The sequence below is a fragment of the Somniosus microcephalus genome, chromosome 20 (assembly GCF_052327205.1).
Source record: "Somniosus microcephalus isolate GS21.2 chromosome 20, FLI_Smic_1.0, whole genome shotgun sequence".
NCBI classification, from domain to species: Eukaryota; Metazoa; Chordata; class Chondrichthyes; order Squaliformes; family Somniosidae; genus Somniosus; species Somniosus microcephalus.
Genome location: NC_141006.1, coordinates 75,548,484 through 75,571,334, shown reverse-complemented (window position 1 = coordinate 75,571,334; position 22,851 = coordinate 75,548,484). Strand labels below are relative to the sequence as shown.

Genomic DNA, 22,851 nt, shown 5'->3' with positions numbered 1-22,851 from the left:
TGGATAAGGTGGTAAAAAAGGCATATGGGATACTTGCCTTCATTAGCCGAGGCATTGAATATAAGAGCAAGGAGGTTATGATGGAGCTGTATAAAACACTGGTTAGGCCACAGCTGGAATATTGTGTGCAGTTCTGGTCGCCACACTACAGGAAGGATGTGATCGCGTTAGAGAGGGTGCAGAGGAGGTTCACCAGGATGTTACCAGGGCTGGAGCGCTTCAGCTATGAAGAGAGACTGGGCAGGTTGGGTTTGTTTTCCTTGGAGCTGAGGAGGCTGAGGGGGGACATGATTGAGGTGTACAAAATTATGAGGGGCATAGATAGGATGGATGCTGAGGAGCTTTTTCCCTTAGTAGAGGGGTCAATAACTAGGGGGCATAGATTCAAGGTAAAGGGCGGGAGGTTTAGAGGGGATTTGAGAAAGAACTTTTTCACCCAGAGGGTGGTTGGAGTCTGGAACTCACTGCCTGAAAGGGTTGTGGAGGCAGAAACCCTCACAACATTTAAGAAGCATTTGGATGTGCACTTGAAATGCCATAGCATACAAGGCTACGGGCCAAATGCTGGAATATGGGATTAGATTAGACAGGGCTTGATGGCCGGCGCAGACACGATGGGCCGAAGGGCCTCTATCCGTGCTGTATTACTCTATGACTCTATGACTCTAAGTGCTGAGTTAGTTGATGTATTCCTGGCAATGGTAAGGTCACTACAATTGTTTGTTATGGAAGGGAAAGTTGATGAGTGTTTCTATTCCTGGACTGAATCCCTACAGGAAGGACACGTGTGAACAGGATTCACTCCCCACTGTGGCAGTGCTTGATTTTTAAAAATTCTCATCCTTGTTTTCAAATCCCTCCATGGCTTCGCCCCTCCCTGTCTCTCTAATCTCCTCCAGCCCCACCACCCTCCGAGATATCTGCGCTCCTCCAATTCTGACCTTGCGCATCCCTGATTTTAATCGCTCCACCATTGGTGGCCGTGCCTTCAGCTGCCTGGGCACTAAGCTCTGGAATTCCCTGCCTAAACCTCTCCGCCTCTCCACCTCTCCTCCTTTAAAGATGCTCCTTAAAACCGACCTCTTTGACCAAGCTTTTGGTCACCTGCCCTAATTTCTCCTTATGTGGCTCGGTGTCAAACTTTGTTTGATAATCGCTCCTGTGAAGCACCTTGGGACATTTTACTATGTCAAAGGCGCTGTATAAATACAAGTTGTTGTTGTAGGTTGTGTCTCCAGGATAGAAAATTGGAAATGCTTTGTTTTAATGCAGAATTTTATACTCTTGAAATAATTTAGGAGCACTGTATGTTTTACTTTTTCTTAAAAACTGAAAGTTTTCTTCTGAAAGTTTTCTTGCATGATTAACACTAATTAGCATGGTAGTGTGGGAACGGAGGTTCCTATCGAAAAGACTGAGTTCGACTCAGACAATTAAAACAATGAACTTTAATGGAACAAAACAGGTTTTAACTAGAAACTGCTGGAATACATCGAATACAGGTCTGCTCTCCTTAAAGGCTCCACGAGGACTGATCCTCTGGTCTGCAAGCTGATGTCATGACGTCATCACGTTCTTCCCGCCATTGGGGAATCACGTGACTAACGGCATGACGTCATCACATTGAAACCGCGCTGTAAAGGTAACTAGACATTGTACAGTCAAACAGTGTAAATAAAGGTACAGACACAGACAGTAACTACATTGCTGTTAAAGGAATTATGTACAACTGCTCTGAGTCCTTTGGTGGCTCCGCCACATGCGCCCCCCCCCCCCCCCCCCCCAGAATTGTCTTTAACAGGAAAAAGTGAGACGAGGGGGGGGTCTGACAAGTCTGTTTGTTCGACTTCGATAACCTGGCAGAGGAAGTTGATGACCGGTGGTCGAGCTGGCAGTCGATTGTGGTTGAGCAGGCGCGGCCAGCGTGGTCGAGTTGGCGGGCGGCTTTGGTTGATCTGGCACGGCGGCTGCGGGCGGTCGGCCACGTTTTGGCGGTTGAGCGACGACGACTGGGTGGTCCAGGTCCAGGTGAGCCGGCTTCAATCGGTCCACCGAGATGTGATCCGGCTTTCCTCCGATGTCGACCGAAAAGGATTTGTCTCCTGGTTCGATGACGCGGAAAGGACCAGTGTAAGGGGGCTTGAGCGGATCCCGGTGAGCATCGTGGTGGATGAATACATACTCAGCATTCTTCAGTTCCGCTGGCACGTGGGAGGTCTGTAAGCCGTGATTTGATGTAGGCACCGGAGCGAAGCATCTGCCCGCGTCCTGGTGGCTGACGAGTTGCTGGGAGGCGGACCATGGCTCTGTGGGAGAAGGGAGGAAATCCCCTGGTACTCTGAGAGGCTGGCCGTAGACGAGTTCAGCTGAGGACGATTGCAGGTCTTCTTTGGGCGCCGTACGAAGACCCAAAAGGACCCATGGAAGTCTGTCCACCCATCCTGCACCTTGAAGACTGGCCCGAAGGGCGGCTTTAAGCGACCTGTGGAATCGCTCGCAAAGGCCGTTCGCCTGTGGATGATAGGCGGTGGTGCGATGAAGTTTGGTGCCGAGCCCCTGAGCTACAGCGTTCCAAAGCTCCGAGGAAAATTGTGGCCCACGGTCGGAAGAGATGTCCGCTGGTATCCCGAAACGGGCAACCCAACAGGAGATGAAAGCTCTAGCGACGTCTGCCGAAGTGGTGGAAACCAAAGGAATTGCCTCTGGCCACCTAGTGGTGCGGTCCATCATGGTGAGGAGATGAGTATACCCCTGAGAAGGCGGAAGCGGCCCCACAAGGTCCACATGCACGTGGTCGAAACGACGCTCCGGAACAGCGAACATAGCCACTGGAGCTTTAACATGACGCTGGACTTTGGCCTTCTGGCAGACTACGCAGGTATTAGCCCAGTCACGGACATCGAGGTGCATACCTTTCCAGACGAACTTCGCCGACATAAGCCGTTGTGAAGCCTTCATCCCAGGGTGCGACAACCCGTGTATGGCATCAAACACCTTCCGGCGCCATGCGACCGGCACGATAGGTCGGGGAACGCCCATGGAGACGCCGCAAAAGAGCGTGGCGCCTGTGGCCTGGAAAGTGACGTCGGTCACTTGGAAACTAGAGGGGACGGTTCTGTATGATTGGACCTCAGTGTCCGAGGCCTGATCTGCAGCCATGAGGGCGTAGTCGATTCCCAGGTGGACCGTCGCACGGGAGAGGCAATCCGCCACCACGTTGTCCTTACCAGACACATGTTGAATGTCCGTGGTAAATTCGGAAATAAACGTCAAGTGACGTTGTTGACGAGCGGACCACGGTTCGGCGGTCCTGGCCATGGCAAACGTTAGAGGTTTCACACAGAATCTACAGTGCAGATAGAGGCCATTTCGGCCCATCGAGCCTGCACCGATACATATCCCACCCTATCCCCGTAACCCCACGTATTTAATCCCCTAACACTAAGTGTTAATCATAGCCAAATCAACCTAACCTGCACATCTTTGGACTGTGGGAGGAAACCGGAGCACCCGGAGGAAACCCACGCAGACACAGGGAGAATGTGCAAACTCCACACAGACAGTCGCCCGAGGCCAGATTTGAACCCGGGTCCCTGGCGCTGTGAGGCAACAGTGCTAACCACTATGCCACCGTGCCCCCCTGGTTTGTGGTCGACAAAAGCCGTGAAGGGACGTCCTTCCAATAAGAACCGGGAATGGCGAGGAAAAGGGCCAGTAGCTCCCGATCGAAGGTGCTGTATTTTTTTTCATTTTTCCGTAGTTGACGGCTGAAAAACGCTAGCGGTTGCCACGTGCCGTTGACCCACTGCTTTTGCACTGCGCCGATGGCGTAGTCTGACGCGTCCGTGGTAAGGGCGATGGTGGCACCTGGAAGTAGGTGCGCCAGCATGGTTGCGTTGGCCAAAGCGCTCTTGGTGTTGACAAACGCCTGGTCCATCTCGGCTGTCCAGCTGATTGGATCCTTACCGGACTTGCCCTTGAGGGCCCCGTACAAGGGTTGCATAAGCTGAGCCGCCTTAGGGACAAAACGGTGATAGAAGTTGACCATCCCCAGGAACTCTTGCAAGGCCATGACGGTTAGCGGGCGCGGGAACGAGGTAACCGCTTCCACCTTCGTCATTAAGGGGACGGCGCCGTCCGATGTTATGCGGTGTCCCAAGAAATCGATCTGTTGCAGGCCGAACTGGCACTTGGCCGCGTTGATGATTAAACCGTGCTGGCTGAGGCGCGTAAAGAGGGTACGCAAATGGGAGATGTGCTCTTCCTTGCTAGCACTAGCGATGAGAATGTCGCCAAGGTAGACGAAACTGAAGCGTAGGTCTCTGAGCACGGAGCCCATTAAGCGCTGGAACGCCTGTGCCGCGTTCTTCAAGCCAAACGGCATCTGCAGGAACTCCGAGGCCGAAAGGGGTGATGACTGTGGTTTTCGGGACATCTTGCGGGTGCACGGGAACCTGGTGATACCCCCGGACGAGGTCGACTTTAGAAAAGATAGAATTTCCTGCCAAATGGGCTGAGAAATCCTGAATATGCGGAACCGGGTATCGATCAGGAGTGGTGGCGTCGTTCAGGCGTCGGTAGTTACCGCATGGCCGCCAGCCGCCGCCCGGTTTCGGAACAATGTGGAGAGGCGAGGACCAGGGACTATTAGATCGGCGAATGATCCCGAGCCGCTCCATCGTGTCGAACTCCGCTTTCGCAGCCGCGAGCTTGCCGGGTTCGAGCCTTCTAGCCCGCGCATAAACCGGGGAGCCAGTAGTGGTGATAAGATGTTCAACACCATGCTTTGTGGCCGAGGAGGAGAAAGTGGGCCTTGTCAGCTCCGGAAACACTCCGAGGAGCCGAGTGAAGTCATCCGGAGGAGGGAAGGTGCAGGCAATAGAGCGCGACACGGCGGTACCGTGGTAGCACGGAATCGAGTGGAAGGTGGCCGCGTTGATCAACCAGCGGTGCTGGACATCGACGAGAAGGCTGTTGGCACACAGAAAATCCGCTCCTAGGATGGCCTCTGCGACTGTGGCCGTGACGAATTCCCAACAGAAGCGCTGACTGCCGAAACAGACTTGGACCCGCCGCTTTCGGAAAGTTCGAATTGCTGCGCCATTAGCCACTACGAGGGAAAAACCGTGGTTCCCAGCCTGCATATCGAGCTTCGACGCAGGTAGAATGCTACACTGCGCCCTGGTGTCACAAAGAAAATGTTGGCCCGATAGGGAATCGGTGATATAAAGAAGTTTCCCCGTAGATCCGACAGCCATCGCAACCGCGGAGCGCCCGTTAGACCCGGTCCTCCTTCGCCAGGAACGCTGCAGGAGCTTTGTTTTTTTTTGGGGGGCGAAAAACTGCAGGGGGAGCGGCAGCATCGTGCTTTCGCGCCAAAACGGGCGTGGTAGGAGCACCAGCCCGCTGCAGGAGGAGCTGGAACCGCGTCTGTGGGGGATGGGCGCCTCGTGGCCGCGCAGCACTGCTGGGTTACCGTGAAAATCTTACCGGCTTCGGCAGCAAGCTCGGCGCAGTCTGTAATGTCGGATTTGGCTAGGGCAGCTTGTACCTGCTCCGGCATTTGGTGGAGGAAAAGCTCTCGGAAGAGGAAGCATTCCGGTTCGGCACCCAAGAGCGTGAGCATTTGGCTCGTGAGCTCGGACGGTTTGGAGTCCTCGAGGCCAGGCATCGTGATGAGTCGGCGAGCGCACTCTGACTTCGAGAGCCCGAAGACCTGAAGCAACCGCGCCTTAATCGCATCATACTTGCTGTCAGTAGGAGGACTACCGAGGAGGCTGATGATCCGTGAGGCAGTTGCGCTGTCGAGGGCGGAGACCACGTAATAATAACGGGTCTGATCCGCGACGATGTTCCTGATGGCGAACTGGGCTTCAGCCTGGATAAACCAGGTGTCTGGTTGTTGCTCCCAGAACTCTGGCAGTTTCAGAGTCACGGCGTTCGTGTCCATGATGAATCTTGCACGAAAATTGTTCGTAGAAGTCGGGGTCACCAATGTAGGAACGGAGGTTCCTAACGAAAAGACTGAGTTCGACTCAGGCAATCAAAATAACGAACTTTAATGGAACAAAACAGGTTTTAACTAGAAACTGCTGGAATACATCGAATACAGGTCTGCTCTCCTTGAAGGCTCCACGAGGACTGATCCTCTGGTCTGAAAGCTCACGTCATCACGTTCTACCCGCCATTGGGGAATCACGTGACTAACGGCATGACGTCATCACGTTGAAACCGCGCTGTAAAGGTAACTAGACATTGTACAGTCAAACAGTGTAATTAAAGGTACAGACAGTAACTACATTGCTGTTAAAGGAATTATGTACAACATAAGAAATAGGAGCAGGAGTAGGCCAATCGGCCCCTCGAGCCTGCTCCACCATTCAATAAGATCATGGCTGATCTGATCCTAACCGCCAATCCACTATCACAGAACCATCTTCTGAATCTAACAGAATTAGACACACGAAATAGGAGCAGGATCAGGCTACACGGCCCCTGGGCCCGCTCCGCTACCCACAGGGCCATGATCGATCCGAACCTAGACTCATGTCCACATTCCTGCCCGCTCCCCATAACCCTTTATTCCCTTTACTTCTAGGAAACTGTCTATTTCTGTTTTAAATTTATGTAATGATGTAGCTTCTACAGCTTTTTGGGGCAGCATATTCCATGGACCTACCACCCTCTGAGTGAAGTAGTTCCTCCTCATCTCAGTTTTGAAAGAGCAGCCCCTTATTCTAAGACTATGCCCCCTAGTTCTAGTTTCACCCATCATCGGGAACATCTTCCCCGCATCCACCCGATCCAACCCCTTCACAATCTTATATGTTTCAATAAGATCGCGCCTCATTCTTCTGAACTCCAATGAGTAGAGTCCCAATCTACTCAACCTCTCCTCATATGTCCATCCCCTCATCCCCGGGATTAACCGAGTGAACCTTCTTTGTACTGACTCGAGAGCAAGTATGTCCTTTCTTAAGTAGGAACACCAAAACTGTACGCAGTATTCCAGGTGCGGTCTCACCAATACCTTGTACAACTGAAGCAATACCTCCCTATTTTTATATTCTATCCCCCTAGCAATGAAAGCCAACATTCCATTGGCCTTCTTAATCACTTGCTGCACCTGCATACTAACCTTTTGAGTTTCGTGCACCAGGACCCCCAGATCCCTTTGTACTTCAGTACTTTCCAGTTTCTTGCCATTAAGATAATAACTTGCTCTACGATTTTTCCTGCCAAAGTGCATAACCTCACACTTTCCAGTATTGTATTCCATCTGCCAAATCTCTGCCCACTTACTTAGCCTGTCTATGTCCCCTTGCAGGTTTTTTATGTCCTCCTCACTCACTACTTTCCCTCCCATCTTAGTATCATCTGCAAACTTTGATATGTTACACTCGGTCCCCTCCTCCAAATCGTTAATATAGATTGTAAAGAGTTGGGGACCCAGCACTGACCCCTGCGGAACACCACTAGTTACTGATTGCCAGTCTGAGAATGAACCATTTATCCCAACTCTCTGCCTTCTGTTAGATAGCCAATCCTCTATCCATGCCAGAATATTACCCCCAATCCCGTGATTTTTTATCTTAAGCAATAATCTTTTGTGTGGCACCTTGTCAAATGCCTTTTGGAAGTCTAAATACACTACGTCCACTTGTTCCCCTTTATCCACCCTATACGTTACTTCCTCAAAGAACTCCAGCAAATTTGTCAAACATGCTGACTTTGTCCTATTAAATTATGATTATCCAAATGTCCTGTTACTGTCTCCTTAATAATGGACTCCAAAATTTTGCCTACCACAGATGTTAGGCTAACCGGCCTATAGTTTCCAGCCTTCTGTCTACTGCCCTTTTTAAATAAGGGTGTTACATTAGCAGTTTTCCAGTCTGCTGGGACCTTTGCCGAGTCCAGGGAGTTTTGGAAAATTATTACCAATGCATCCACAATCCCTACCGCCACTTCCCTCAAGACCCTAGGATGTAAGTCATCAGGTCCAGGTGATTTATCCGCCTTGAGTCCCATTATTTTACCAAGTACCACTTCCTTAGTGATTTTGATCGTGTTTAGCTCCTCCCCCCCCCCTTTAGCCCCCTGTTTGTCTGTCCAGTGTTGGGATATTCTTAGTGTCTTCTACTGTAAAGACTGATGTAAAATATTCATTCAGTGTTTTTGCCATCTCCATATTTCCCACCATTAATTTCCCGGTCTCATCCTCTAAGGGACCAACATTTACTTTAGCCACCCTTTTTCTTTTTATATAACTATAAAAACTCTTACTATCTGTTTTTATATTTTTTGCTAATTTACTTTCATAATCTATCTTCCCTTTTTTAATCAATCTTTTTGTTATTTTTTGCTGTCTTTTAAAGTTTTCCCAATCCTCTATCCTCCCACTAGATTTGGCTACCTTATATGCCCTTGTTTTTAGTCGAATACTATCCTTAATTTCTTTACTTAGCCATGGATGGCTGTCTTTTCTTTTACACCCTTTTCTTCTCAGTATATTTTTTTTGGAAGTTGTAAAATAACTCCTTGAATGTACACCACTGATCATGTATCGTCTTACCCTTTAATCTATTTTCCCAATCCACTCTACTCAATTCCGCTCTCATACCTTCATAGTCTCCTTTATTCAAGCTTAGCACGCTTGTTTGAGATCCAACCTTCTCACCCTCTAATTGAATATGGAATTCAACCATGTTATGGTCACTCATTCCAAGGGGATCCTTTACTAGGACATTTTTAATTAATCCCGTCTCGTTACACAGGACCAGATCTAAGGTTGCTTGCCCCCTGGTCGGTTCAGTTACATACTGCTCAAGAAACCCATCCCTAATACACTCAATGAACTCATCCTCAAGGCTGCTCTGCCCAATTTGATTTGTCCAATTTAATATGATAGTTGAAATCCCCCATAATTATAGATGTTCCCTTATTACAAGCCTCACCTATTTCCTGATTGATACTCCGTCCAACAGAGTTGCCACTGTTCGGAGGCCTATAGACTACGCCCACTAGTGTTTTTTTCCCCTTATTATTCCTTACCTCCACCCAAACTGTTTCATTATCCTGATCTTTTGACCCAATATCATTTCTCTGTATTACAGTGATTCCTTCCTTTATTAACACAGCCACCCCACCTCCCCTTCCTTCCTGCCTGTCCTTCCTGATCGTTAAATAACCTGCTATGTTTAATTCCCAGGCATTGTCACCCTGCAGCCATGTTTCTGTAATGGCCACAAGATCATACCCATATGTAGTTATTTGTGCCATTAACTCATCTATTTTGAGTCCTTTGGTGGCTGCGCCGCAGTATCACTTTTCCTTCCATTGAATTTGGAAAATATAAGCAAAATAACCTGCATTTATATAGTGCCTTTCGCAGGGCATCCCAAAGCACTTCACAGCTACAGAAATGCTTGAGAAGTGCCGTCATTGTCATAACATAGGAAACGCAGCAGCCAATATGCACACAGCAAGCTCCCCAAACAGCAATGTGATAATGACCAGATAATCTATTTTAGTGATGTTGAAGAATAAATATTGGCCAGGACCCCGGGATCTTTTACGTCCACCTGAGAGAGCAGACAGGGCCTCGGTTTAACGTCTCATCAGGGAATCGAGGGATATGGGGACCGGGTGGGAAAGTGTTGAGGTCGAAGATCAGCCATGATCTTATTGAATGGTGGAGCAGGCTCGAGGGGCCGTGTGGCCGACTCCTGCTCCTATTATGCTATCAGAAAGACGGCACCTCCGACAGTGCAGCACCCCTTTAGTACTGCACTGGACTGCCAGCCTAGATTATGTGCTGTATATTAAAATACTACCAATAGCAATAATGACATAACCAACAACACATTGAGATGATGTTTTCACACTTCCCGAGCAACTAAATGGTCTGTTAGTTTGTGTAAATCCTGAAGTTTTGTTAGTCCGTTGTGGAGACAGGAGAGTGAAGGTCCTGGCTGGTTGCTGAATTTGGAAATGTTCACCCAAAATTATTTCTATACAATCACATTCCAACAGTTTTTGTTCTCTCAGTGTCGGCCGTGGCTCAGTGGGCAGCACCCTCGCCTCTGAGTCAGAGGGTCGTGGGTTCAAGTCCCACTCCAGAGACTCGAGCACAAACATCTAGGCTGACACTCCAGTGCAGTGCTGAGGGAGTGCTGCACTGTCGGAGGTGCCGTCTTTCAGATGAGATGTTAAACCGAGGCCCCGTCTGCCCCCTCGGGTGGATGTAAAAGATCCCACGGCCACTATTTCGAAGAGTTATCCCTGGTGTCCTGGTCAATTTTTATCCTTCAACCAAAATTCACTAAAAAAAAAAAAACCCAGATGATCTGGTCATTATCACATTGCTGTTTGTGGGAGCTTGCTGTGCGCAAATTGGCTGCCGTGTTTCCTACATTACAACAGTGACTCCACTTCAAAAAGCACTTAGTTTCCTGTAAAGCGCGTTGGGACATCCGGTGGTCGTGAAAGGCGCTGGAGAAATGCAAGTCTTTCTCTGTTGTCTTTCTATAATATGAGTATCAGGTGTGAAAGATTAGAATATGGTACTGAGATTTTTTGTCGTGTGTTAGATTTTGTTAAGAATTGACAGCTCATCTTGGTTTTTTCTTGTGTGCTGACTAGACATCAAAGCACAAATGAAGTACATTTTGGTGACTGGCGGGGTGATCTCGGGGATTGGCAAAGGAATTATTGCCAGCAGTATTGGAACCATCCTGAAGTCCTGTGGGCTCCACGTCACCGCAATCAAAATCGACCCGTACATCAACATTGATGCTGGGACCTTCTCGCCATACGAGCACGGTAAAGAATTTAGCATTCCTAATTGATGTCCATCTCCAGTCTGAGCTCTCGCCGGCAGAATTCTGTGCTGTAGTATTACTGTAGTAGGTAGAAGGATTTGAACAGATAAACATTTATCCTCTATGGCGACGGTGCATTTTAATTGTGGTAAATATCTCAATTATAGAACAATTGACATTTATTCAGTCGGTGAAACAGGGTAACAACTAATCGCAGTCATTAGGCTGCATTACAACAGTGGCCACATTTCAAAAGCACTTCATTGACTGTAAAGTGCTTTGGGATGTCTCAAGGTTGTGAAAGGCGCTGTCGAAATGCAAGTCTTTTCTTTAAGCTCTGTTGGAGGGAGCCACTCGTGTGTTTTCTAGCAAAGTTAAATAATTAATGATTGAGACTTTTCAGCATCAGATATTTCACATGGGGCAGTGCATTTTTCTGGGCGGGAGGGTATCACCATATGACCTGGGTAGAAGGCTACATTACTTTGCCTGGTGACTTTGCTTTACATAAGAACATAAGAAGTAGGAGCAGGAGTAGGCCATACAGCCCCTCGGGCCTGCTCCGGCGTTCAATAGGATCATCGCTGATCCGAACCTGGACTCGCGTCCACTTCCCTGCCCGCTCCCCGTAACCCCTAATTCCCTTATCAGCTAGGAAACTGTCTATCTCCGTTTTAAATTTATTTAATGTCGCAGCTTCCACAGCTGTGAGGTAGCAAATTCCACAGATTCACCACCCTCTGAGTGAAGAAGTTTCTCCTCATCTCAGTTTTGAAACGGCAGCCCCTTATTCTAAGATTATGCCCCCTAGTTCTAGTCTCATCCATCAGTGGAAACATCCTCCCCGCATCCACCCGATCAAGCCCCCTCACAATCTTCTATGTTTCGATAAGATCGCCTCTCATTCTTCTGAATTCCAATGAGTAGAGGCCCAACCTACTCAACCTTTCCTCATAAGTCAACCCCCTCATCTCCGGAATCAACCGAGTGAACCTTCTCTGAACTGCCTCGAGAGCAAGTATATCTTTTCTTAAATATGGAAACCAAAACTGTACGCAGTATTCCAGGTGTGGCCTCACCAGTACCCTGTATAACTGAAGCAAGACTTCCCTGCTTTTATACTCCATCCCCCTTGCAATAAAAGCCAAGATTCCACTGGCCTTCCTGATCACCTGCTGTACCTGCATACTAACCTTCTGTGTTTCATGCACCAGGACCCCCAGATCCCTTTGTACTGTAGCACTTTGCAGTTTCTTTCCATTTAGATAATAACTTGCTCTTTGATTTTTTTCTGCCAAAGTGCATAACCTCACACTTTCCAACATTATATTCCATCTGCCAAATTTCTGCCCACTCACTTAGCCTGTCTATGTCCTTTTGCAGGTTTTTTATGTCCTCCTCACTCACTGCTTTCCCTCCCATCTTTGTATCGTCGGCAAACTTGGATACGTTGCACTTGGTCCCTTCCTCCAAATCGTTAATATAGATTGTAAAGAGTTGGGGTCCCAGCACTGACCCCTGCGGAACACCACTAGTTACTGATTGCCAACCCGAGAATGAACCATTTATCCCCACTCTCTGTTTTCTGTTAGATAGCCAATCTTCCACCCATGCCAGTATATTACCCCCAATCCCATGATTTTTTATCTTGTGCAGTAATCTTTTGTGTGGCACCTTGTCAAATGCCTTTTGGAAGTCCAAATACACCACATCCACTGGTTCCCCTTTATCCACCCTGTGTTACGTCCTCAAAGAATTCGAGCAAATTTGTCAAACATGACTTCCCCTTCATAAAACCATGCTGACTCTGTTCGATTAAATTATGCTTATCCAAATGTCCTGTTACTGCTTCCTTAATAATGGACTCCAACATTTTACCAACCACAGATGTTAGGCTAACTGGTCTATAGTTTCCAGCCTTTTGTCTACCTCCCTTTTTAAATAAGGGTGTTACATTAGCAGTTTTACAATCTGCTGGGAGCTTTCCTGAATCCAGGGAGTTTTGGAAAATTACCACCAATGCATCCGCAATCCCTACCGCTACTTCTCTCGACCCTAGGATGTAAGCCATCAGGTCCAGGGGATTTATCCACCTTTAGTCCCATTATCTTACCGAGTACCATCTCCTTAGTGATTTTAATCGTGTTTAGCTCCTCCCCCCCCCCCCCCCCCCCCCATAGCCCCCTGTTTGTCCAGTGTTGGGATATTTTTAGTGTCCTCTGCTGAAAAGACTGATACAAAATATTTGTTCAGCGTATTTGCCATCTCCATGTTCCCCACTACTAATTTCCCGGTCTCGTCCTCCAAGGGACCAACATTCACTTTAGCCACCCTTTTTCTTTTTATTTATATAACTGTAGAAGCTCTTGCTATCTGTTTTTATATTTTTTGCTAGTTTACTTTCATAATCTATCTTCCCTTTCTTAATTAATCTTTTAGTTATTCTTTGCTGGCTTTTAAATGCTTCCCAATCTTCTATCCTCCCACTAGATTTGGCTACTTTATATGCCCTTGTTTTCAGTCGGATACTGTCCTTTATTACTTTACTTAGCCACGGATGGCTGTCTTCTTTTACGCCCCTTTTTCCTCAGTGGAATATATTTTTCTTGAAAGTTGTGAAATAGCTCCTTGAATGTACACCACTGCTCATGTACCGTCTTACACCTTAATCTATTTTCCCAGTCCACTTTAGTCAACTCTGCTCTCATACCTTCATAGTCTCCTTTATTTAAGCTTAGTACGCTGGTTTGAGATCCAACTCTCACACCCTCCAACTGAATTTGGAATTCAACCATGTTATGGTCACTCATTCCAAGGGGATCCTTTACTAGGACATTTTTTATTAATCCTGTCTCATTACACAGGACCAGATCTAAGATTGCCTGCCCCCTGGTTGGTTCAGTAACATACTGCTCAAGGAACCCGTCCCTAATGCACTCTATGACCTCTTCCTCAAGGCTGCCCTGCCCAATTTGATTTGTCCAGTCAATCTGAAAGTTAAAATCTCCCATGATTATAGCTGTTCCCTTATTACAAGCCCCAACTATTTCCTGATTTATACTCTGACCAATAGAGTTGCAACTGTTAGGAGGCCTATAGACAACGCCCACTAGTGACTTTTTCCCCTTATTATTCCTTATCTCCACCCAAACTGTTTCACTATCCTGATCCTTTGACCCAATATCATTTCTCACTATTGCAGTGATTCCATCCTTTATTAACACAGCCACCCCACCTCCCTTTCCTTCCTGTCTGTCCTTCCTAATAGTCAAATACCCCTGGATGTTTAGTTCCCAGTCATGGTCACCTCGCAGCCATGTTTCCGTAATGGCCACCAGATCATACCCATGTGTAGTTATTTGCACCGTCAACTCGTCTATTTTGTTACGAATGCTGCGTGCATTCAGATAAAGAACTTTTAAATATGTTTTGTGACAATTTATTCCTGCTTTTACCCCCTTTACTATACCTTTATCTTTATATATTCTGTCCCTTCATGACACGCTCTGGTTTTTAATTTCCCCACTGCTACTTTGCTCTATTGCCTTCCCCGCTGACATTTTTATTTTTCGCTCTCTTGAAACCTCCCCCCCCCCCCCCACTAATTAGTTTAAAGCCCTCTCTACAGCCCTAGTTATTCGATTCGCCAGGATTCTAGTCCCAGCACTGGCCAAGTGAAGTCCGTCCCAACGGAACAGCTCTCTCCTGTCCCAGTACTGGTGCCAGTGCCCCAAGAAGCAAAACCCATTTCTCCCACACCAGTCTTTGAGCCACGCATTTAACTCTCTGATTTTATTTACCCTAACGGTCTTGCAACATCCTCTTGTGACCTATGAAGCTAGAGTAGGGTAGCTCAGATTGCACCATCTCTGTATCGAGGAGGCAGGTTCACCAGACTGATCCCTGGGGTGAGAGGGTTGTCCTATGAGGAGTGATCGAGTAGATTGGGCAGATACTCTTGAATTTAGAAGAATGAGAGGTGATCTCATTGAAACATGAAAGATTCTGAGGGGGATTGACAGGGTAGATGCTGAGAGGCTGTTTTCCCTGGCTGGAGTGTCTAGAACTAGGGGGGCATAGTCTCAGGATAAGGGGTCGGCCATTTAGGAATGAGTTGAGGAGGAATTTCTTCACTGAGGGTTGTGAATCTTTGGAATTCTCTGCCCCAAAGGGCTGTGAATGCTGAGTCGTTGAGTATATTCAAGGCTGAGATCGATAGAATTTTGGCCTCTAGGGGGAATCAAGGGATATGGAGATTGGGCGGGAAAGTGGATTTGAGTACAGGAGCAAAGATGTTTTACTACAGTTATACAGGGCCTTGGTGAGACCACACCTGGAGTACTTTGTGCAGGTTTGGTCTCCTTACCTAAGAATGGATATACTTGCCATAAAGGGAGTGCAGCGAAAGTTCACCAGACTGATTCCTGGGATGGCAGGACTGTCGTACGAGGAGAGATTGGGTCAACTAGGCCTGTATTCACTGGCGTTTAGAAGAATAAGAGGGGATCTCATTGAAACGTATAAAATTCTGACAGGGCTAGACAGACTGGATGCAGGGCGGATGTTTCCCCTGGCTGGGGGGGTCTATAATGAGGGGTCACAGTCTCAGGATACGGGGTAGGACATTTAAGACAGAGATGAGGAGAAATTTCTTCACCCAGAGGGTGGTGAACCTGTGGAATTCTCTACCACAGAAGGCTGTGGAGGCCAAGTCACTGAATATATTTAAGAAGGAGATAGATAGATTTCTAGACACAAAAGGCATCAAGGGGTATGGGGAGAGAGCGGGAATATGGTACAGGAAACCCTTTTTTTATCCGGCACCGACTGGACCGGCGTGGTGCCGGTTTATCAAAAAGTTCGTATTACAGAGAGGTATAGTAAAAGGTACGAGAGCCCCGTACACAGCAACATACCCAGGCTTCCCGGTTGCTTAGCAACAAGTGCAGGGACCCTGGCCGCAAGATCCAGGCATCCCTGTTGCTTAGCAACAGGTGCAGGAACCCCGGTTACACAGCCACAGATTCAGGAAAAGCCACTAATATGAAGTAAAACTTACCTGAACCTACTCCTGAATTTTGCCAGTTAAGAGATTTCCGGTTATTTTAGGTGCTGGTAAATCGAGAGTTTCCTGTATTGAGATATAGAGGATCAGCCATGATCATATTGAATGACAGAGCAGGCTCGAAGGGCCGAATAGCCTACTCCTATTATTCTATCTGATCGGTAGCACAGTACACTGCTGTATTTGTATGACAGTAGATGCACAGTCCCTTGTTGCATGTAATGTATGGGCACTGAATCCATGAAATACAGTAAAGTCTTTCTTATCCGGCACCTATGGGACCAGGATGGTGCCGGTTGATGAAAAATTCTGGATAACAGAGAGGTCTACCTGCCACGGTGCTGCTTTTCCACTCACCATCACCACTGACTAACTCGGCCACCACGGGAGACTTAGACTCGGCAAAACGAGTGCTTGATGGATTCGGCAAGATTACCGGTTATTGAGATGTATCTACAGGAAACTTTCGTTTATCCGGGGGTTAAATGTCCGGAAAGCTCTATCCACCGGCAAAATTCAGGAGTCGGTTCAGATAAGTTTTTTCTTTTCGTTGCTTTTTTTCTGCAGTCGTGGCTCTGCAAGGTCTAGCTGAAGCTGTTGCTTAGCTACAGAGACACTTGCAAGCTGCGGCCGACTGTTTTGAAGCTGTTGCTAAGCAACAGGGTTTGTTGCTTCACACGGAGCTCAGAAGCTCCGTATGTTTTAACATTAGCGCTGGTTTCTACGGCAGTTTTGATGGGACGGCACCAGCTCGGTCCCGTCAGTGCCGGATACCAGAAAGCCGGTTATTAAAGTATTCCGGATGATTAAAGTGCCGTTTAAACGAGAGTTTTCTGGATAATTTGACTCTTGTTTGCTGCCACAGAGGCATTGACAGAAATGTAATCGCATTAACCAAAACCCGGCGTGAATTTTGAAACTTTGGAGGCAGTGGGCATGGCGGCGACTTTAACTTTATTTGTGGAAATGAGACACATGAAGCAACGTTGCACCAAGCAGTCTACTGCCCACCAATCCAAGGGACTGGTGTACTGCCTCTATAAACTGCGGTAGCATTGAAGAGCTTTAAAGCAGTTTGTACAGCACCTTGTCGGATGCAACCACCTTACAAGAATGAAAAGTAAGGACCTATAACAAATCGGGGTAGTTAATGGCATGTTGCGTCCTTGGGTGGCGGCGAGGATGCTGCAGCGACTCTAGCTGTGTCCACCAAAGGTGCTGGTGGGGAATGGAGCAACGTGACACTGCCAGCAGGAAGTCGGCACAGTATCCCAGGATAAGGGCATAAGAGACAAAGCCGGAACTTGTTGTTTAGCAACTTTAAAAAAAAAAGACATGCAATGTACAGGAAACTTTGTGTTATCCGGAGGCTAAATGTCCGGCAAGCTCGAGCCACTGGCAAAAATCAGGAGCCGTTTTTTTTCTTTTCGTTGCTTTTTTCTCAACAGTCAAGCTCTGCAAGGTCTGTAGCTAAGCAACAGCTTCAGCTAGAGACGCTACAGAGACGCCTGCCGACTGTTTAGAAGCTGTTAGGGTTTGTTGATTCACCGGAGCTGAAAAACTCCGTATGTTTCAACATCAGCGCTGGAGTGTCCGGCAGTTTTGAGGGAACGGCAACAGCTCGGTCCCGTCGGTGCCGGATAGCACAAAGTTTCCTGTAATCGTTTTTCTTTCCCTGACAAACCTGGTTTTACAGCGACTCCGCTCCAACGTACCAAAGCAATGTATAGTCCCTAGAAGTAGCGTTATGAAGAGTATCTGCAGAACTTGAGTGAATTTGCAATAACCCGTGTGAACAGTATGAAGTAATGCTCCTTTTGGTTCCGCAGGTGAGGTCTTTGTGTTGGATGATGGTGGAGAAGTAGACTTGGATCTGGGCAACTATGAGCGATTTCTAGACATCCGTTTAACACGAGACAACAACATTACGACAGGGAAGATCTACCAGTCGGTGATTAATAAGGAAAGAAAAGGGGATTACCTGGGAAAAACCGTACAAGGTAAATAGCTTTCAAATATTGCCAAGTAAATAAAGGGTTCTTCTCACAGTTGTTTTATCTAATTCATTACTTTCCATAGGCTTTCTGTTCCCCAACGCGCTGTCTCTTGGTCCTTATCTCCAAATCTCTCCACAGTCACAACCTCGCCCTACCCTATCTCTGTAAAGCCTCTCCATCCTGGTACCCCTCCCACACCCTGCAGTCATCTGATTCTGGCTATATGTGCATCTCCATCCCTCCCTTCTCACTATCCGTGCTGGTAGAGCCTATAGCTCCCACAGCCCTGCCCTCTGGGACTCCTTCTCTAAACCCCGCTGTTTCTCGTTGCACCTTTTTAATTAAAAAAAACACCCCACTCAAATCCTAATCCTTTTAAACAAGCTTTTCGTTCCCCTCCTAATTTTTCCCTTCATGTCTGTTTCGATTGTAACATACCATGGGGCATTTTTACGTTAAAAACATTTTATAACTTTAAGTAGTTGTTAGTGAGCTACTCCGCATTCAGAGTAACGTTCACCGCAGCCTCTAGCACACCCTCCTTCTCCTGCGCTAGATTGATTCCTGGGATGAGAGGGCTGTCCTATGAGGAGAGATTGTGTAGAATGGGCCGATACTCTCTGGAGTTTAGAAGAATGAGAGGTGATCTCATTGAAACATATAAGATTCTGAAGGGGATTGACAGGGTAGATGCTGAGAGGCTGTTTCACCCTGGCTGGAGTGTCTAGAACTAGGGGGCACAGTCTCAGGATAAGGGGTTGGCCATTTAAGACTGAGATGAGGAGGAATTTCTTCACTCAGAGGGCTGTGAATCTTTGGAATTCTCTGCCCCAGAGGGCTGTGGATGCTGAGTCGTTGAGTATATTCAAGGCTGAGATCGATAGATTTTTGGACTCTAGGGGAATCAAGGGATATGGAGATCGGGCGGGAAAGTGGAGTTGAGGTCGAAGATCAGCCATGATCTTATTGAATGGTGGAGCAGGCTCGAGGGGCCGAATGGCCTACTCCTGCCCGAATTCTTATGTTCTTATGCGCCAGTGCATCACTTTCATTTTCCCACATCTGACATCCTTCAGGCTCCTCTGACTGCGGTTGCCAGCTTGAGTCGGATTCTGGGCAGTTTTGTCTTCGATAGAACCTGGACTGAGGCTGCTCTGAACTCATTTCGCTTTGAACCTTTTACAATTAGCAAAGAGCTTTTCCTCCCATAACATCAACAACTTGCATTTATATAGCGCCTTTAACGTGGTAAAACGTCCCAAGGCGCTTCACGGGAGCGATTATCAAACAAAATTTGACACCGAGCCACATAAGGAAGTATCAGGGCAGATGACCATAATTGGTCTTGGAGGTAGGTTTTAAGGAGTGTCTTAAAGGAGGGTAGAGAGGTGGAGAGTTTTAGGGATGGAATCCCAGAGCTTAGGGCCTTGGCAGCTGAGGGCACAGCCACCGATTTGGAAGCGATTAAAATTGGGGATTTGCTATAGGCCAGAATTAGAGGAGCGCAGATATCGTGGGTGGGGGGTTGTGGGGCTGAAGGAAATCACAGAGATGGGGAAGGGCGAGGCCATGGAGGGATTTGAAAACAAGGATGAGAATTTTTAAATCAAGGCGTTGTTTAACCGGGAGCCAATGTAGGTCAGCGAGCACAGGGGTGATGGGCGAACGGGACTTGGTGCGAGTTAGGACACTGGGCAGCGAGCACAGGGGTGATGGGCGAACGGGTTAGGGCACGGGCAGCCGAGTTTTGGATGACTTGGAGTTTAGGTAGAGTAGAATGTGGGAGGCCAGCCAGGAGTGCGTTGGAATAGTCAAGTCTAGAGGTAACAAAGGCATGGATGAGGGTTTCAGCAGCGGATGAGCTGAGGCAAGGGCAGAGACGGGCGATGTTATGGAGGTGGAATAAGGCGGCTTTGCTGATGATGTGGCTATGTGGTCGGAAGCTCATCTTGGCGTCTAGCCCCTCAGTCTAGAATGAATTTTGAGGGGCTGCTAATTTTCTGTAGCCTCTATTGAATCAGCCAGCTTCTCTCTCCCCTCTCCCCACACACACACAAAGTGTTTCCGCTACTTTTGAGTGTTCTTAAGCGTGAGTACTTCTTACAAGTATGGTTGGTAGACTCGAGTGTTGGGTCAGTTCTAAAGTGCACTCTGTAATCGTGCTGCCGGCTGCAGTTTAATTTTCTGATTTAGATGTATTTTTTGCCTTTTTGAAACTTTTATTGAATCCGCGGCCCTATTGAGAACTTACACTGTCATCGTCTTGCAGTTGTTCCGCACATCACGGATGCCATTCAGGAATGGGTGGTGCGGCAAGCTCGGATTCCGGTTGATTGTGACGGGGTAGAACCTGAAGTGTGTGTTATTGAGGTAAGAACGAACGAACGTGCGTTCTGTCGCATTTACCGTACTCTGGACATTCCAAATGCTCTGCGACCAGTCGATTAACTTTTTTTGAAGCATTGTCCAGGCAATTTGCACACAGCAAGGCCCCCCCACAGACTGCCCAGTTAATCGTTTCCATTGTAACATACCATGGGGCATTTTTTACATTAAAAAACATTTTATAACTTCAAGTTGTTAGTGAATTACACAGCATTCAGAGTAACGAGCGCCGCAGCCTCTAGCACACCCTCCTTCTCCCGACCAGTTAATTGTTTTTTGGGTGGTGTTGGCCCGGACTCCAGGAGAATTCCACGCTCTTTGAATAGCGCCTTGGTATCTTTTGCATCCAACAACAACTTGTATTTATACGGCGCTTTTAAACATAGTAAAACGTCCCAAGGCGCTTCACAGGAGCGATTATCAAATAAAATTTGACACCGATCCACATCAGGAAAATTAGGGACTGGTGACCAAAAGCTTGGTCAAAGAGGTCGGTTTCAAGTGGCGTCTTAAAGGAGGAGAGAGAGGCGGAGTGGTTTAGGCAGGGAATTCCAGAGCTTAGGACCGTGGCAACTGAAGGCACGGCCGCCAAAGGCGGAGCGATTTAAAATTGAGGATGCTCCTGAGCAGGCAAATATAGCTCCTCCGAAAGACGGCACCTCCGTCAATGCAGCCCTCCCTCAGTATTGCACTGACGTGTCAGCCTAAACTTTGTGCTGGAGTGAGACTTGATGCAACAGCCTTCTGACTCCCAAGGCCAGAGCGCTCCCAACTCCGCCAAGATGATGGGTAATTATGAAGCTGGCTTTGAACCTCAGCTTGAAATTATTACAAAGTTGACGTTTGTGTAAAGATAACTTAAGTGATTGAATTATAATTTCACCCACTTTTTTTTCCTCCTTCCTCACGGTAGACACTGGCATGCACGTGGGGGTACACTTGCATTCGCACCACTAGCCCTGTGGTGCCTCATTCAAATGGAAATTATTTGCGGTCCAGACAGTGGTTGTTGGCAAGCTGTGCGACTGTGGAAGGCATCACTGCCATTGTCCAATTCTGTTCCCACCCAAAATCCACAGATGCTCAGCTTTCAGCAGGGATGACTGGATAACAGCCAGGAGCAGGAACGCTGGCTGATTTTCTCTCTTCCCTCTAACCCCCCTCCCCCACAATAGCCGAGAGGTGCTTCAGCCCCATTTCTGAGCACACACGGATGTTCTGCCTGTTGTTTCCACTCACAGCTTAGGTTGGCGGGCGCCAGGTGCCTTTCTACAAATTGAGAGAAAATAAGTCCAAGCTGTTTCAGAAGGCTGCTCTTCCTTATCTACTCTTCCCAGGGTGGGATCGGCAGAGGCCTGGGAATAGATCCTTTTCGGTTAGAGAATGGGGATCGGAGATGCCAAGGCAGTCTTGCAGATGGAATGCTTACAAAAAAACAAAAGAGACTTGCAATTAACAGCAATAGCGGTTGTGGTCCTAACGAGGTCAGGAACCAGTGCGGACTTGGTTAAAATGTGTAATAACAGCAGAAAATGCTGGAAACACTCAGCAGGCCAGGCAGCATCCATGGAGAGAGAAACAGAGTCAACGTTTCAGGTTTGGGACCCTTCATCAGAACGTTCTGAGTGACAAAGAGTCACAGCCCTGAAATGTTAACCCTGTTTCTCTCTCCACGGATGCTGCCTGGCCTGCTGAGTGTTTCCAGCATTGTCTGTTGTTGTTGTTTCAGATTTCCAGTATCCGCACTATTTTGCTATTGTATTTGTGTGTCTTGTGATTTCTAAGCATGTGACTCTTCTAACTATATCTTCTCTGTACGTAGCTGGGTGGTACAGTGGGAGATATCGAAAGCATGCCTTTCATTGAAGCATTCCGGCAGTTCCAGTTTAAAGCCAAAAGGGAGAATTTCTGCAATATTCATGTCAGCCTAGTGCCTCAGGTGAGTGCTCCGATTGTCACACTACATTATATTCATGCTGCATCTAACTGTTTCTCAAGGTAGAACAGCATTTCTGAACTGCAGATATTTGAGACTTTGGAGAAACTGTACGTTGTTACTGGGCTGGATTTTGCTCTGAGCAGCACTAGATTTCCCCTGCCCAGAGACTCTGTGGTCTTTGGCACGGCAAGTTGCTGTCAGCCAACCATCCAAAAAGCGCAGCGCCCTCTGCAGGCCATCTGGGACCTGTGCGAACAGTGCAAGCAACTGTGTATCTCCTTAACCAATCAGATTGAAGAATCGTTAATGAGCAGCGCAGAGCCTGAACCAGGAAGTGTCAGTTAGAATCGTGAATTCAATGTCGAATCAGGTACAGAAAGTGAAATAAAGAGAGGGAAAGAAAGACTGGATTAAGAGAGATAAAAGAGGCAGAAAGAAAAAGTGAAAATCTCCCACAATAATTCAAAGCTGATGGAATGAGACTCTACGCTTGTAAAAGTTCATTTTCAGTGCCAGAGAGGTTGTTTGGCAGTAATTAAGACTTATCACGCCGTTAAAAGGGTACTTCGACTGGAATGGACAAGCCCTAACTTTTCTGTGACGAGTTTAGTCCATTATCTGCGACGTCAGTACAGGAACTTC

The 22,851-nt window shown here is 47.5% G+C and overlaps 1 protein-coding gene across 4 annotated transcripts in view; it reads left to right on the top strand.

Moving 5' to 3' along the window:
* LOC147103436 (CTP synthase 1) overlaps nt 1–22,851 on the top strand; it is a 60,970-nt gene that overhangs the window by 2,817 nt on the left and 35,302 nt on the right. For all 4 annotated transcript variants that reach the window (XM_085963023.1, XM_085963025.1, XM_085963024.1 and 1 more), the window contains exons 2-5: nt 10,645–10,824; nt 17,718–17,888; nt 20,155–20,255; nt 22,093–22,209. In XM_085963023.1, coding sequence (XP_085819149.1) covers nt 10,645–10,824; nt 17,718–17,888; nt 20,155–20,255; nt 22,093–22,209 — 569 coding nt within the window. The remainder of the gene's footprint in view (nt 1–10,644; nt 10,825–17,717; nt 17,889–20,154; nt 20,256–22,092; nt 22,210–22,851) is intronic.